At 48.0% G+C, this 15744-nt stretch overlaps 1 protein-coding gene across 3 annotated transcripts in view; it reads left to right on the forward strand.

Moving 5' to 3' along the window:
• CTNNB1 (catenin beta 1) overlaps nucleotides 1–9479 on the forward strand; it is a 97743-nt gene extending 88264 nt beyond the window's left edge. For all 3 annotated transcript variants that reach the window (XM_069648272.1, XM_069648271.1, XM_069648273.1), the window contains exons 15-16: nucleotides 6124–6350; nucleotides 8762–9479. In XM_069648272.1, the coding sequence (XP_069504373.1) occupies nucleotides 6124–6332 (209 nt within the window). In that variant the 3' untranslated portion in view covers nucleotides 6333–6350; nucleotides 8762–9479. The remainder of the gene's footprint in view (nucleotides 1–6123; nucleotides 6351–8761) is intronic.
• Nucleotides 9480–15744: the final 6265 nt, after the last annotated feature.

The raw sequence follows: 15744 nt of genomic DNA on the forward strand, positions 1-15744 counted from the left end.
CCGCTTTCCTTTGCGTCTGTATGGACAGGGTATGCAGCGGCCTCAGCAACTCCCACTACCCCATCAGCACCCTCTATCACTGCTTCAGTCAGTGAAAATGTTTTCTTCGAGAGGTTCCTTGGCCTCATGACGTCACTGAGGATGGGCATTATCCTCAGACGCCATCAGGGAAGTCATTCCCGCCAGGCTAGCGGCACCAGACACCTCCATCGTGCCCCCAGGTGCTGGTGCAGCTGCCTCCTCCGGCTCCACAGCCAACTCTGCAACCGCCTCATCCTCTGGCTGCGGTCCCTGTGCCCCAGCCTTTGGCACCATCTACTCCACAGGATCCTCCAGATCCGCAACATGCATGCCCACGCAGTCAGGGCCAAGACAACGGTCATCATATTCCAGCGCAAGGTCCCTTAGCAAGTCATAAGCAGGGCGGCCACTTGGGGCCTCGTTTTCTGCAAGCATTCTGTTTGGATACTGGCTCTAGATCTGATGCGGCTTTTGGACAGGAGGTTCTCATTTGCTTGAGTGTCTCCTCTCCACCCTGGGGCTACAATCAAGTCGTAATCGCCCATACAGTATGGAGGAAAGGAGGGCGGGAGGTTAAGAGTAATTATAAGTCTGTCACTGTAGTGACAGTTACTTGGTCCATAGTCCCCTTTCCTCATGTCACTCCAACCTCCCCCCTAAAAATTCTGGTGTCATTAGGCAATGTTAAATCTATCATCGACACATCAATGGGGACTTAGGTGTGGTGCCGCAAGGCGGTGTCTGGGCAGTGAATGCTCCCTGGGCTGTGCCTCTAAATAAAGGGGAAGGTTTTTTCTGGTGAGAAAGGTTCAGTCTCCCATCCCTTGGAAGGGACGCCCATACAGTATGGAGGAAAGGGGACTATGGACTAAGTCAGTCACTATGGTGAGTAACTTATAACTTCCCACCCCCTTTTTCTCCAACCTACAGTGCTCCTTCCACCAACCTTGCCTTCTCCAGATCCCACTCCCTACTAAGACTCCTTCTCACTGCTTGCTTTCACCCCTAAATCGCGCCAGCCTCAATTATGGGTCTTTGCACACACATGCTCCGGCTGCTGTGCAAATGAAGGTGTACCCACTCGCATGAGGACCTGCAATGCTACCTCTTCCCTGGGAACAGGGATGAAATAAACAGACTAGGTCTTTTTTCATTCGGATCGTGCAAGTGCAATTATTTTTTAGCATTTATATAGTGCCCTATATATCATTGATATGATCTCAAAGCACTTGTGGGTTGAAAGCCATTGTGGACCGCAGTCCAGGTCACTAGAGTACGATGGTATAGGGTGCTTGGATGCACTCAATATGGGCACTGCAAGTGTGATTGCCTGATGGTAGCTGCATTCTAACGTTGGGTGGGGGTGATGGTGAGAGATCAGTGGAATGTGTTTGGTCTCCGACACTATTAGGCCTGTGTAGGACATTTGTGTGCAGCTAGGCAGATTTCTTTTCGTGGGGGTATAGCTGCTTTCTAGCAGGGTGTTGAAGTGTGCTCATGGAGTTCGTATGTGTGCAGCTAGGCCAAAATTGATCGGGGGCGGGGGAGAGTAATAGCTGCACTCTGGTAAGTAGAGTGAGCATAGCGGTAGAAGCAGTTAGTGTCTGGCGTGGATGTTTTACTCTCAGGAGCCCTCTGTTCCTATATTACATTCTGGATCTGGACGAGCTGGGAATGGGCGCCCTCGGGTTTTGCTGTAGCGTCACTCTGAGGTAGTTTCACAGGTAGGACCAGTGCCTGAAGTGGCACTACAAAATGAGCCAGGGCTCATTGAGGGGTTTTGGCCTAAGCAGGGGTCCTGCCGGCCCATTAGGCCACGCCCACCGACGAGCCCTGGCTCAATGGGCTACTGGCACCCGCTCCCCATGTGGGAGAGGGTGCTGATCTCTGCCTTATTTTCTAGAGGCTTGCCTGGCAGGGGACAGTGCCTCGCCTTTTCAGCCTTAATGGTGGCGCTGCCTTTCGCCAGCTGGGGAGGGGCAGCGTCACCATTAAGGCTGAAAAGGTGAGGCCACTGGAAGCAGAGGCCCTGTTCCTTAAGACAAACTTCCCCGGGAGCTTCAGTATTTAGAAAGCCAGGCCTCTGCTTCCAGCGGCCTCATGTTTTTTCCATAATGGTGGCTCTGGTTGACGGGCATCTCTTGCTTAAAGGGATGCCTTGCAGGTGCGGCGTCACCATTATGGGTGAAAGTAATTTTTTTTTTCTGAAGCGCTCCCACACGACTAGGGAAAATGCCTTTTCGTGTAGTGGCTGGGGCTGCCAGGGGAGATTAGTGGGCCCCGGCAGGGCCGCCCCCCCCCCCCCCTCAAAACAAGATTTTGGAGCCTGCCTGGGGCCCAGCCCCATCAGGCCCCAGCCCACTTAAAGCCCTGGGTAGGACTATGGTATGTAAAGTTTCACTCAGAAGTGCAGGAAAGTGGGGGGCGGGGGGGGTGCCGGTCAGAGAAGCATACGCTCATGCTAGTCAGGGAAAGGAAGTGCAGGTTGGAGTGAGCAGGGGCTGGGGAAAAGGGGTATCCGGGTGCAGGGAATGCAGCATGCAGGGGAATGAGGGTCCACATGGAGGACCGGGCTGGATGGGCTTGAGGGGTGAAGGCTCTGACTGGCTAGTGTAGGGGATGGAGCCCGGTAAGGCAAGTGCAGGTTTGGAGTGTCGAGCCTGTAAGAATCGGAAGGAACCAGGCAGCCGGTCACTGTGGCAGAGGGGGCATTAGTATGGAAGAAGAGAAAAGGAGGGTCTTGAGGTTTCCATAACTCCAGATCTGGCTTATGTCTGGGAGGGGCAGGGAGGCCATGCCAGAGAGGCTTCTGCGGAAGAGATCTACTTGACCCCAACTCGTTGCTTAGAAAAGCGTCTTATCTGCAGCGAGTTGGAGCTAGAAGACCAAAGGGCTCTAGCAGGGAGGTATTTAGGGAGTGAGTCTGATGTAGCAGGGTTCCAGGCCCCAGACATTGTGGATCATGCAGAGGGTCTTGAACTTTTGCAGCAACCGCAAGCCAATGAAGATATTTTGGGGCTGGAGAGATGCAGTCCCTGAACTTGAGGCCAAGGATGAGCCTTGCGGTCCCATTCTGCTTTAGTTGGACAGAGGATTTGGGCAGAAGAGGCTGTTGCAGTAGGAGGACCAGAGCTCTGGAGACAATAGTTTCTGGAGGAAAGTGAGAATTCTTCCGAGGTGCAGGTGAAGTTAGCTGCCTTGGCAAGGTTCATGATGTGAGGAGAGAAGAGTTGAAGATGACGCCAAGGTTTTTTTTGCCTCTAGGGTGAGGTCCACATGGGTTTGTTCAAAACCAAACTAAAAGCCTACCTCTTAGCTACCTCATCTGCCTGCTAGCTAACGTGTCTCCCTCGCCTCTAGCTTCCTCTGCCTCCACTCTAGCACTTCACCCATCTTGGTCACATCCCACACAGCTGGCTGTACTGCCTACATGCACTTAATGTCAAATATTGTCCTTAATTTATGTATGTCCACTTATGTGTGACAATGTTCCTTTTACTCCCCTCCACAACCTGAATTGAATGTCACTCAAACGTGCCCCATTGTAAGAAGCTCACTGCTTCCCCTAAATCTGATTTCGTAACTATAGTACGTTCTTTTGTGATCCAGAGCATTGTTCCTCCTGTATACAAATAAATCGGTGGAGAAGTTCAAAATTGTCATGTCTGGACCAATAATGGCGTCCTTGATAGAGGGGTGTGCTTGTGGGTGCGCACGCGCGTTGGACTTGCTAGATGTGTACATTCCAATCTGAAATTGATTGTATTTGTTGTGGGTTTTTAAGTATTGGAAAAAAAGAGTGTTGCCCTTTGGGACTGAATTCTGCTCAGCGTGTGTTTACGAATGTAATGGATGCAGGGGTGGCATACCTTCTACGTCGAGGGCATACATATACACCCATATTTATACTGGCGGTGTGATCTGGAGAGTACTTTAGTCATTCGAATGTCCTACAACTAGCATTGCATTGGGCTGGACACAAAGTGAAATCGGCATTGAGACTTTTGAAAATTGTCTACTAGCAATAACATTCCTATGACTACTAGGTTTATGGCTTCCTCTGTGTTGGTGGGTAAGGTTGCACATGAGAAACCAACTACACTTGGTAGGAAATGTGGGGTGGTCGGAGGGTTATATCTTCATCCAGGCTTTGATTGCTTTCCTTGACAGCTTGGTGCCAAAGGACTTGGTCTAACGGCACCTGGGCCTGTTGGAGAACATGGCAAGGAAAAGTACCACACGTTCACAGTAATTGAGCAAATGATGTTACTGGTTCCTGGGTTTGGGGGTGGATGCAAAACTGGGTGATTCTTCAGTCACTTGGCTGAGTTCAATGTGTCTGTAGATTTAGCCACTATAGGGAAGAATAACGCAGCAAATACACTAGCCACTCGAATTGTGAAGACTGACTACCCTCCCAAGTAGGAAGCCTCCTGCTCCATGGGACTTGTTGGTGGCCATGATGCAGACTTTGAACCAATGGGGCAAGTTGCATTGGGTAAGCCTCAAAGTGCTTTTTTAGTTTGCGCTATTGGGTGTCACAAGCGACACATATAAACTCAAACGATTCGTCTAGGGAGCTTTTGCCCACTGGTGACCATGCTGATCCCTATGGCCATTCGCACCCAGTTCCTACCCCTCCCAAAACACCTGCTCATGGGAACTAGATCACTATAGTACAGGTACAGCTTGATTAGTTAATGACTTAATTGGCGTTGTAAATCCACCACTGGTAGTATAAATGTCTTAACCGGGTCTGCCCTCAGCCACCTTATTTATAAGCACTGTCCGTCACTGGTTTTGGCTTGTGTACTGGTTTTAGGAGTTTGCCAGGCACATTAGATGCTCAAGTACTCTAATCATTTTGCACCTGCTACCATCACTTGACAGTCGATGCAACTAAGGCTGTGCCTGCCTTCACAATCCCACATTGGTGGCATGCAGTGCTGGTTTAGTAGGCATCCCATCTGCTTGTCACACTGGGGAATTACTGGCCATAAGGACCGAGGAGCATTGCATAATCTTGCATAAAGACAAGGTGGTGCTCAGAACCCAGCCTGCATTCCTACCGAAAATCATTTCGACATGCGGGGGGGGGGAGAAGCTGCTGGAGGGGCTGCATTTTCTGCCTCTGGTCTTCGTTATTACAACAAATTAAATTACTTTGTGGTGATCATTGCAATTACTTTGAGTTTTTGTTTTGAAGGTTCTCCATGCACCCTTCTACCATCACTACTACCCAACCATCACGTAACCCTTAAATGCATAACATTTGAAGTAATTGTAAATTACTGTAAAAGTAATTAAAACGGGAGAAGTCTGTGCCTCAACTGCTTTTTGTCTGATGCATGTAAGGCAGCCACATGGTAAATTCTGATTCTTTTTGTATGCGTTAGTTGGTATGGGTTCAAGGAGGGACTTGTCCATAAAACCAAAAGGGGCATTGCACCAACCTCCAAATTAGGGATGCTCAAGAATGGAGAAAGGGTAAGAGTACGGAAAGCTTAGTCCATGTAGTAACAGCTGTACTTAGTCCAAAGTTCCCTTTCCGCATAAGCCCTCCTGGCTAATTGACACAAGTCTGACCTGGAGAGCGTTTATGACGGTTGGGGTGCGTGAAGGAGGGGCTGTGAAGAGGTGTGGCTTGTGCTTCAATGTAAAGTTCTATTAAAACGCTACTATGGTTCAGGCTCTGTTCCATGGGACACCCCATCACTATGGTGGAAGGAGGACTTTGGACGAAGTACAGGTGACACTACAGTGTGTAAACCATTCGTTTGAAGAATTCCTTTTTGGTGAGGTGGAGCAGAATATTATAAAGCTTTTTCGCAGGCTCACAAGGATCACCCCCCCCTCCCTTCAGCCTACCTCAGGATGGCCCTCAACATTAATGAGAATTGGTGCTGCTCTTTACTAGAAATGTTGCCAGTTTGACTGGCTTAATCCAGGTCTCTAGGCATCTGTTTTCACTTAGCTACTCTACACCAAATGAGGCCTACATATGCAAATCCTGGAACAGAAGCTAACGAAGGACAAAGATATAAAAGTGTTTTATTTTTTGTTGTAAGGTACGATCAACATGTTTTTTTGTAATCCTTGCAGATCCTAGCTATCGTTCGTTCCACTCCGGTGGTTATGGCCAGGATGCCATGGGTCTAGATCCAATGATGGAGCATGAAATGGGAGGTCACCATCCAGGTTCAGAATATCCAGTTGATGGTCTGCCTGATCTTGGACATGCCCAGGACCTTATGGATGGCTTGCCTCCTGGTGACAGTAATCAGCTGGCCTGGTTCGATACTGACTTGTAATTGTGTAATTTTTCTTAGGTAAGCTTAAATTAAAGGTATGCTTGAAGCTTTACTTTTGTTGCTTCAGTTAATCGAACTTCCAGTGCTTGAATGTCCTAAGACAGTCACCCTGGCTGAATGTGAGCATTTAATTTGGGGTCTGGGGGCCAGTGTCATACTGAATCCGGTGTTCCTTCAAACGAATCCACACCAAGAACATCTAGTCATTTGGCTTTAACCATTGCATTATGTATTTTCAATTTGCTCTTTGGGCATCTACAGTCTATTGGCCTTTGCTTAGTAGCGCAAGATGTAAAATGTATAATCTAATATAATCAATTTGACATTATGGGGGTGATGCATGTTTTCATGGACCCGTTTTTAAATGCCTGCACGTTGTACCCTTTATGGTGAAATTAATTTGACCAGTTTTGTTTATTGGAGGGCCCCATTCCCCCCTCTCGGCGAAACCAGGGGTGTGGGCTAGAGTAGGGGGCATGGGGCCCTCTATTAAACAAAACTGGTCAAATTAATTTCACTGTATGCTGCACATACATTTTTAATTGGTCGATTTTCGACCAAAAGGGCACACTTGAGGTTTAGGGTTTTGCCCATTTCCTATATAGCATATTCAGTTTTTCATAAATGTCACTGTTTTTGAGGTAGTCATTTATAAAATATACACCAACCAAGGGGGTTGGGTATACAACGTAACATGTCAAGCATATCTGCATATCTGGCCAAGGCAGTGACTACATAGTTGCAAATTTTGTTGGTAGGAGGAAGGGCAGTTGTGGAATGTAAAAATGGCACACTGGATACTAGTGTCTGTGGCTTGCTTGGATATTGCTCTAACTTGGGGGAAGCAAACTACTGCAGATTGGGTAATGTGCTCATCCAGAGCACATCTAAAGGGATGACTGCAAGTACCTTGTTGATACCAAGTATCTGTTTCATGTAAAACATGCCTTGGTAAAGTCATGGAACAGTACTTGCTGCCGATGTCTGTGAGGGTAACTAGGTAGCCATCACACTATGCATAGTATCCAGATATGGTAAACATGGAAACGCAATTGGTGGACACTGACATCCATTGAACAATTCTCTTAGCTGTGAATTCCTGTAAAGGCATTTTGGACTTGAGTACTAAGCGCCGAGCCCCCCTCTCGCCACCAATTTACTGCAACCACATTTTTGAGGTTGTAGCACGTTTTCTCCTCGGTCTGAGGCGCTCTCCTTTAGCTCATGTTAATTGAGCACACATTTTATGTGCTCGATGCCCCCTCCCTCTACTGCCCAGCAGACGGGGCTGGGGGCGTGTTATCCCCTCAATGGACTTTCATGTACATGCAATATCACAAAGGTGCCCTCAGGTACTGTACTTTTACAAAAGCATGTTTATATTGTAACCTACGGAGGAGCTACTTGGGCTTCCACTTGTGGACCTGTTCTGTGACAGAACTTTAATGTGGCTAGATTTTGAATACTAGCCTTCTGCTGAATTTGATACTTTAAACTTAAGTTGGTCACCTTGGGGAATACTTCACAGGTAGTGTTTCCTCCATGGACCCACTCTACACTGCCTAGTTAGGTGGGTGTATGGAGGATGACAGACGATGCCTCTGCATCTTGCCTTTGTGTTTTGCTGCGTAAAAATTGCTTTGCTTGGGGTTTCCCATAGAATGGGCATTACATAGGTATCAAGCAAAGTGCCAGTCTGGGTATAGTTGTCGTTTCAGTGCATAACGGTCTTCACTTTGAGCCCTTTACAGCTACATTGCCCGTTCCGACACGATTTTGAATATCAAGTATTACTATTAAGTGAAAACTAAAGTTCAGTTAATTTAAGGGGCCACACACTAGACTGGTTCTGTGATGAACAGTTGCTTGGATTAAAGAATTTTTGCAAGTCTGCCAACACTTCCCAGTGATACAGTGCACCTGAACACACTTCCACCGTATGGTAGTCCACAGCAGAAGTGGGACAAGAACCGATTGCTTGATGCCCAGGCGCAATTCAGAGGAACACAATCATGACCGTTGTCCTAAAGTAAGGCCGATGTGTAAAGACATGGCACAAAACTACCAAAAAGTAACTCGCCATTGTACCAAAGGCAGATCGGGCATGCTCCTTTTGATAGCCTAGTGTCTCCAGAATATTAACCTGTAGCACGAGATCAATTTGAACGCTTTCTACCAACTTTCTTGCCTAATTGCATGTAACCATAGTAGTCCGACATTGTGGAAATTCAGATGGCACGGTGTAATGCTTTTTTCTTTGTAAGAGGATGCCATCGAGGCCCTTTAATTATTGCGAGTTAATTATAACCAAATTAACATGCTGTGGCCGACACTCGCCTTTGTATGGATTGGCATGTTTTACTACTCGTATGTAGGTAGCTAGATTTATTGAAATGATTAAAACTAATTATCATTTATTCTTTTTACAGCTGTCATATGAATTTGCATTGTGATTGGCCTGTAGAGTTGCCGAGACGGGTGGGCTAGTATCTCAGAAAGTGCCTGATAACACTAACCAAGCTGAGTTTCCTGATGGAGCAATGGAAATAACTTTTCTGGACCTTTCGGTTGGATTAACCATACAAATGGATTTCAGAAGTGACTCTTCAAAGAATGCACAAGAATGGCTCGCAAGATGTTTATCAACCCTAGCCTTGCTTGTTTAAACTATTTTTCTCGTTTTTTTAATAATCTCTTGCAATGGTACTGACTTTGGCTTGCTTTATAGTGTATTACTTTGCAGTACTGTTTTTTATTTTTTATTTTTCAGTTTCTGTAAGTTATAGTGAATATTGCTGCATATAAATTTCGGATTTTTAAGGATAAATTTAATGGTGTAGAACACTAATAGTATAATTCTTGTATTCTGAATAAAGTGTAACTTTGTGTAGCCTTTTGTATAAAAACTGAAATAGACAAATAGCAATGGTCCAATTTGGTTTCCTTTTTAAAATGCTTAAAATAAGCAAGTTGATTTTTAATGTTTTTTTATGATTTTGAGATGTCTGGGTAGGGGCCAGTAAGAACTGTTTTGGAAGCTCTTATTGGACAGATTACCAGTTGCCTTTTTATCCCAAAGTTGTAGCCTGCTGCAATACAGATGCTTCTTATAAAATGGCTCAAGAATTAAAGTGGACTTTTAATTCATTTTTGTTGTGAAGTTCTTTGCAATGTGCAGAGACTATAAAGCAATTGGAAACAAATGAACATGTTGAAATCCCATTTCTTTTACAGGGTGTGGGTGCAGAATGCTCATACTTAGACTTTCTTGAACTGCCCCATGTTATCAAAGGGGGGGGGGGTTAAGACGTGGTCGGTACTCTGGTTTTAAAAATACAGATGTGTTGGCAATAGGACAAATTCACATTTTCTGTACTGTTAGTCTTTGCCTTTGACTATCTTAACAGCTGAAACTGAGTAAAGATGAGTTCACTGATTAATTTGGGGCAAGCTGGTGCTTGGAGCATAAGACGGTAAAAGACAATGGGATCTCTGTGTACTGATTGGTGAAGTGAATCATGGTCCTGCAACCAACCAATTTACTGTCTTAGTTTGAAAAAAAACTGAGGTTAATCCCTGGGGAACTCAATGAAACGGGAGACTGGTGGGATTATAGATATTTGATAAATGCCAGCCAATTCTGGTTATGAATCGCATATGTGAAGCTCCAGTTGACTGTCTAATCCATGATTTATGGAGTGATGTACTGCGCTATTTCGAATTGAATCATGACCTATTTGGAGAAACCCGCCTGAATTCCTTGCACAGATTGCAAATGCAGCTAGCACTGGAGACCAATCAGATTAGTAAACACCACCTGGTGGGAGCAGTCATGCAAAGCCTGATCAGTACACATGAAACTACTTGCAGCACGCTTCTTTCTCATTGAATCTTTGGAGGAATCGGCTCCTAACATGTACCTGAGAGAAATGGGAGGATTCCAAACTTCAGATTATAGACCTTTTTGCCCAGGCTGTGGGGACTGCTGTATCCACATGGCTTGTAATCTGGAATTCCTTTAGACATGGCTACCGGCTTCATCCCTCTGGGCTTGGCCCCAACCAGCACTGTGCTGCTCCGCCCTCTGCGGTTTATCTCTCAGCACCAGCTGCTGTTGCCCTCACCCACTCTCTTCCTCCACCTCACCCTCTTGCAAGGGGCATCCTGCAGGTGTATGTCCAAGACTGCAGACCTCTTTTGGGGGTAGGAAAGGGAGATGGGACCCTGTTTGGGTGCTGGATCTGTGAGAATTTCACTAAAGTCCTGTTGGCGTCAGTAAATGATCAAAAACTTGGTTGTGCGTAGTCTTGATTTCATTGGCACTGTTGCCAGTAATTGTCATGGCCTGTGTCCAGGCTTTATTAGTGACATTCTCACCGATCCAGCGCCCATACAAACTGGGTCTCCTCGCCATCTTACCTCCACACACAGGAACCCGGAGGAACATACTGCCTTGGAACTAGATCCGTGCAGGGATCTGCCATTCCTACAGCAATTCCTTTTTTGGGGTAAGTGGTCCTGTCTCATTTAGGATGGATCCAGAGGGACAGTAGAACTCCTTCAGTTGTATGGTGAGGAAAAGGACTTGTTGGGCTTTGCACAAACCTGGAGGTCAGCAATCGCAACACCTCCCTGGAGCTGGATAGCCTTTCCTGTGACCACAGGTAAAACCTCATGCTGCTTATTAGAAGATGGTATTGGGGGAAACACTGGGGTTATCTGCAACCAGCTGGCCCAAAATTAATATCCAAATGACTAACCACCCTCGAGTGCCCCAGAGACCCTGCTGCCCTAAAGCTGGCGTTAGAAGCGCCAGTGTTGGAGCCCTGGGAAAAGCCAGCGTAACCTGTTGTGGAGCAGGGCCTTGTCCAAAGCCTCTCCAAGTACCCTCTGTTCTGGGCTTTCATTTACACCTATGCATCCCTGGACATTTTGTGCAAGCAGCCACTTCAAACTGCTCTTTACCTCCTGATTTTGGGAAAAAGCGGATGCTTGTGGTGGGGGATGGGGGTAGAGGGGGCAAGATATTCATTTCAGGCCGCCTTGCCCTGACAACAGTAAATGCTTCTTGGCCAATTTCTCATTTGACCACTGGCACATGATCTCTGAAGAGAGGCCTTTCTTTGCAGGACATTGGAGCCCACTCATCTCCCAGACTTGGACATTCTCAATGTACCAGATCTTGCAGTCAAACCTTGCCATGGTTTGGTTTAGCATGTACAATGGGCTCCGGAGCAGTCACGAGGCACACTTGGATGAGAAGCTCTTGGGATTTCTCTGGATGAATATAACACACTTTGGAGCAATTGCTGATTCTTTAAAAGGCAGGCATCTGAAACCACAGCAACATTTTTTGGCCTAGCTTTCCTAAACATCAGAGGCCAAGGGTATTAACAGTGATGCCCCCGCCATGGTAGGGGACTAATTCCCTTCAGCAAGCATTGGCTGTAATGTTTTCTGCCCTCCCTGACTGATCCCTCTCCAGCAGAGGTCATGGAACACAAGGTAATCTTTCTGACTATCCTCACATTGGCCCCAGGTGCAAAACCTTAGTACTTTAGACCTGCTCAGCGAGGAGTGGTGCCATACTTGTGATGCATGTGGTGTGTAGGGGTTACTGGGTCCATTTTTCTTAATACCCAGACTGCTGTTCTACCAACCACTGTTGCTGACTCCCCTTCTACTGGAGGAAGTTAATCTGACTCTGGCGCCTTTGAACTGGTTCCCTGCACAGAACTAGGCATTGGATGGTATTCCCTGGTTCAAGAAGGAACAAATTGGAGTTTGGGCCCATCCAGGATAATAGGATTTTTTGAGTCGGTCTTTGCGTAAGGTTCAAGTTAAAATGGTCCCTGTAGCCCAGATGCTCCATGTTCTCAAGATCAAGGACACTAGCCAGCCTTGTAGCTTAAAGTGGCAATCCATTATAAGTACAAAGTACCGAGTTTTGAATTGCATAGTTTGGGTCCACCCCCCCTTCCAAAATCCACTTCGCTGTTTTAGTTCCTCCAGTTCATTGGTGTGGTCTTGAACACAGCCCGGGCACTGTCTTTGCTTCTAAGGATGGGAGGTGGCCTTATGTTGGCACCATGCCAGGCCTTGTTTGTGGTCCCTGTGCAACGACATGGGTGTTGCTTTTGGCAACCCTTACCACCCCCCCCACACACTGAATGTGTCCCTGAAAGGCTGAGGTGCTCACCTGTTGGATGTTGTGGTGAGCAGATGTGGCAACAATATGCTGGAGCTACTTGTGATCAGGCTGACCCTGGTTGGACTTTTCTCAAGCCCGCCAGGCTCAAGACGACCAGCCTCCCAGAGGTGGAAGCTCTCAACTAAGTGGTGGTTTTGACTGAACAGCACAGGTTTAAATTTAGAGGTGGGTGGTTCACAGGTACAGTACACACTTTACATTTCTGTGAAACACGTGCTTGCATATTCTCTTGCTTGGTAATCGATTTTAAAAAGCTAAAGTGGAAAAGCAATACACAACAGAAAAGATGCCACCAATTAATCATATTTTTTTATTGCAGCCCCTCCTAAAAAGAATGAACAAATTAGCTTTTCTTTCTAAGCTGTCAAGGTAAGGCTAGAAGATGGGTTCTGATGGCGCAGGCTTTGTGAGAGTCCAAGGAGTAGGTTGTAGCTTTTAATTGGAGAGGAACTCTACTCCTTTAGAGATGCAGAGGCCCAGCATATGAAAGATATTTATAACTCGCCTGTACATAAGTGTTTCTCGGTGCCACAAGGGACGGGAGATGAGACAAATGATATCTATTTTAGCTGGCTAGGTCCCTTTTGAGCCCCCATTTATTAAAATGGAGGAAGAAGTTTCTCATATCTGAGGCATCACAGGACTAGTCGTCGGTCCCTCTGTCGGAGAATTGTCATCTTGGACCACTTGGTGTGTGGCTAGGGGCTGTAGTTTGGCATCTGCCAGACAGAAGTGTTTTCATGCAGTCCGTTGTGTCGATTCCTTTGTGCAAGTCCTTCCTATGTGCATGGTGGGGGAGGGGGGTATAACTGGCAATTGGTGGACCACTCCCTGATTACCAGAGGCTTGAACACTGCACCTAATCGCGCACACGGCATCATTCAAAGTGGAGGGATGGGGACATGATCTTGCCAACAGTTGGCACTCAGAATGGCCTGAAACTATAATGAAAGTTCTGCCTGAACCCTCTTGGTCACTGAATTTTTTTTTGACGAGTGGATCACATCGACTGTTTGAAAGCCTACTCCCCCTGAACATTCCTGCATTGCCAGACCCAGAAGCATGGTCGTAATTACTGCCAACACTCGCTATGCAGAGCAAACCAGAGCGTATTTGTTCCAGGCCACCCAGTAAGTGTCCCATCAATTTCCCAGTCCTCCATGGGTGGAGCTGATCCAGTGCATGTTGAACATCTGTCCTCCCTTGGGGTATGAACCAATCCTCCAAGTCAATTGTGTGACTTCCGACAGGTTTTGCTTTTGCTCCTCTGGACCCAAACCAGGAATTATTATCTTGACAAAATGTCAAGGCTCTCAGTGGGTCAACAGTGACATGCACAGCAACTGCTTTAGGAAGCTACCTACTTCACGCAGTACTGCCCTTTTCAGTCTCCATGTATTACTCCTGTAACCTCCTGCGCTTCTGGCAAGTCTTCATGCATTTAGTCATCCTTCGACTCCACTCTCTCCTCGCATCACGGACCTTGCCAAGAAGGCCCACTTATCCAGCATGGGGTCTGGCATGGACTCACATGCTCATGAATATTCCCCGTGTCAGGCTGGGAATCTTCGGTAAAGAAAAATCAGTTTCTCCAGCATGGGGTCTGGCATGGATTCACATGCTCATGAATATTCCCCGTCGTCAGGCTGGGAATCCTCGGTAAAGAAAAAACCAGTATCAGTTTCGTTTCTGATCTGTCTTTCGTAGTAATAACCAATCACTGGTCTCTGCGTCATACTGACCACAGCCAATGACTGCCCTCTACCTAAGCACCGCCTCTGGCAGCCATCTTCAGATTTTTACCGCACGTTCATGTGTTGGGATCCTCGTGCTATTGCTCTCGAGCGTTAGTGCTATTTTTTTCGCGCTTTTTACAAAAAAACTTCGATTCTTTCGGTCAAAAGAGCCTCAAGCTCCACCGATCCTACATCCGATCAACGGGGACCCGTGTCGGATTCATCTGTGCCCCTCAAGGGTGAAGATTTCGTCGAGCTACACTTCGGAGGACTCCAGAAGCTTCTCAGGCCCTGTCTCGGAGATGGCCCAGGAGAAGGGAAGCTCGACGCCCGGAAAGCTGTTCAGGGTCTGCCCTGGATGCCAGCTGCAGAACGTCTTCAAGGAGGACGAACACTCTTTCTGCCTTTACTGCCTTCATGAGGACAAGACGCACGTGGAGAAGGACTGTGCGTTTTGCGGCAACATGTCGGAACGGACCATGAAGGACCGCCATCAACGTCTCGCCAACTGGCTGGAGGGTAAGAGCCCGTCTGGCGAGAAGAAGAAATCCGAGCGGTCTTCTAAGACCTTTGAGGGCGCCCCGGCGACGGGGGCCCAACATAAGGCCAAGCACCGTGAGTCCGCTGGCACCGGGAGCGCCGAACGGTCGGGCTCTACGGGCGCCAGGCAGGGCGCACCCTCCCCGGCACCATCAACCACGAGCCAACGCTCTGGGTCGGGTAAGAGGAAGGCCGAGCACCCGGCGAAGCTCCTGGAGAGGCCCCGGTCGAGCTCTAAGGCAGAGGAGGAGCGTGGCAGTGCCCCCTCCCTCAAGGATAAGGCGGTGAGTGCACCTAAGGTGGTGAAGGCCTTGATCCATCCGACCAAGCCCTCTATCGAAACGGTCGCGGCGGCCCTGGCTCAGCCTGTGGTGGCTGCACCAGTGGTGGCGACCTCAGGGCCCAGAATCTCCCTGCCTCCTCGGAGGGAGTCTTCCTTTGTGCCCATTGATAGGACCCCCGTGAAACCCTCCGTGGGGAAGAAGGGGGGGGCAGGGCGTCGTCGTAGAGTCGGCCTCAACCTCAGAAGAGGAGCTGATCGAGGTCTTAAGCCACGGCCTAGGCGTGGAAGAAGGCCAGCCCGTCGGAATGGACCCCAACGCAGGTGACGACGACGACATCGTCGAGGATACCGACGGGGCCCCTGCTCGCCCGTCGGATTCCCCTCTGCCAGCGCCGCAAGACAACTCGGCGGCCATTTTGTTGGCCATACAGTCCTTATGCTCCGAGATAAGGACGAGGCTACCGTTACCGACGGAGGAACCTCTCCCGTCGGGGGATCCAGAACCGGGACCTTCTGGTGTTCCCCCTACCAAGAAAAGAAGGATCCATCCACCACCTCCTTTTCAACCGTCGCGCCCCTTCCAGCCCTCCTCCCCGTCCACCCGAGGGGATGATACGGGGACTGACACGGCAGCGACGGGTA

The sequence above is a fragment of the Ambystoma mexicanum genome, chromosome 2q (genome assembly GCF_040938575.1).
Source record: "Ambystoma mexicanum isolate Mex_15411 chromosome 2q, UKY_AmexF1_1, whole genome shotgun sequence".
Taxonomy (NCBI): domain Eukaryota; kingdom Metazoa; phylum Chordata; class Amphibia; order Caudata; family Ambystomatidae; genus Ambystoma; species Ambystoma mexicanum.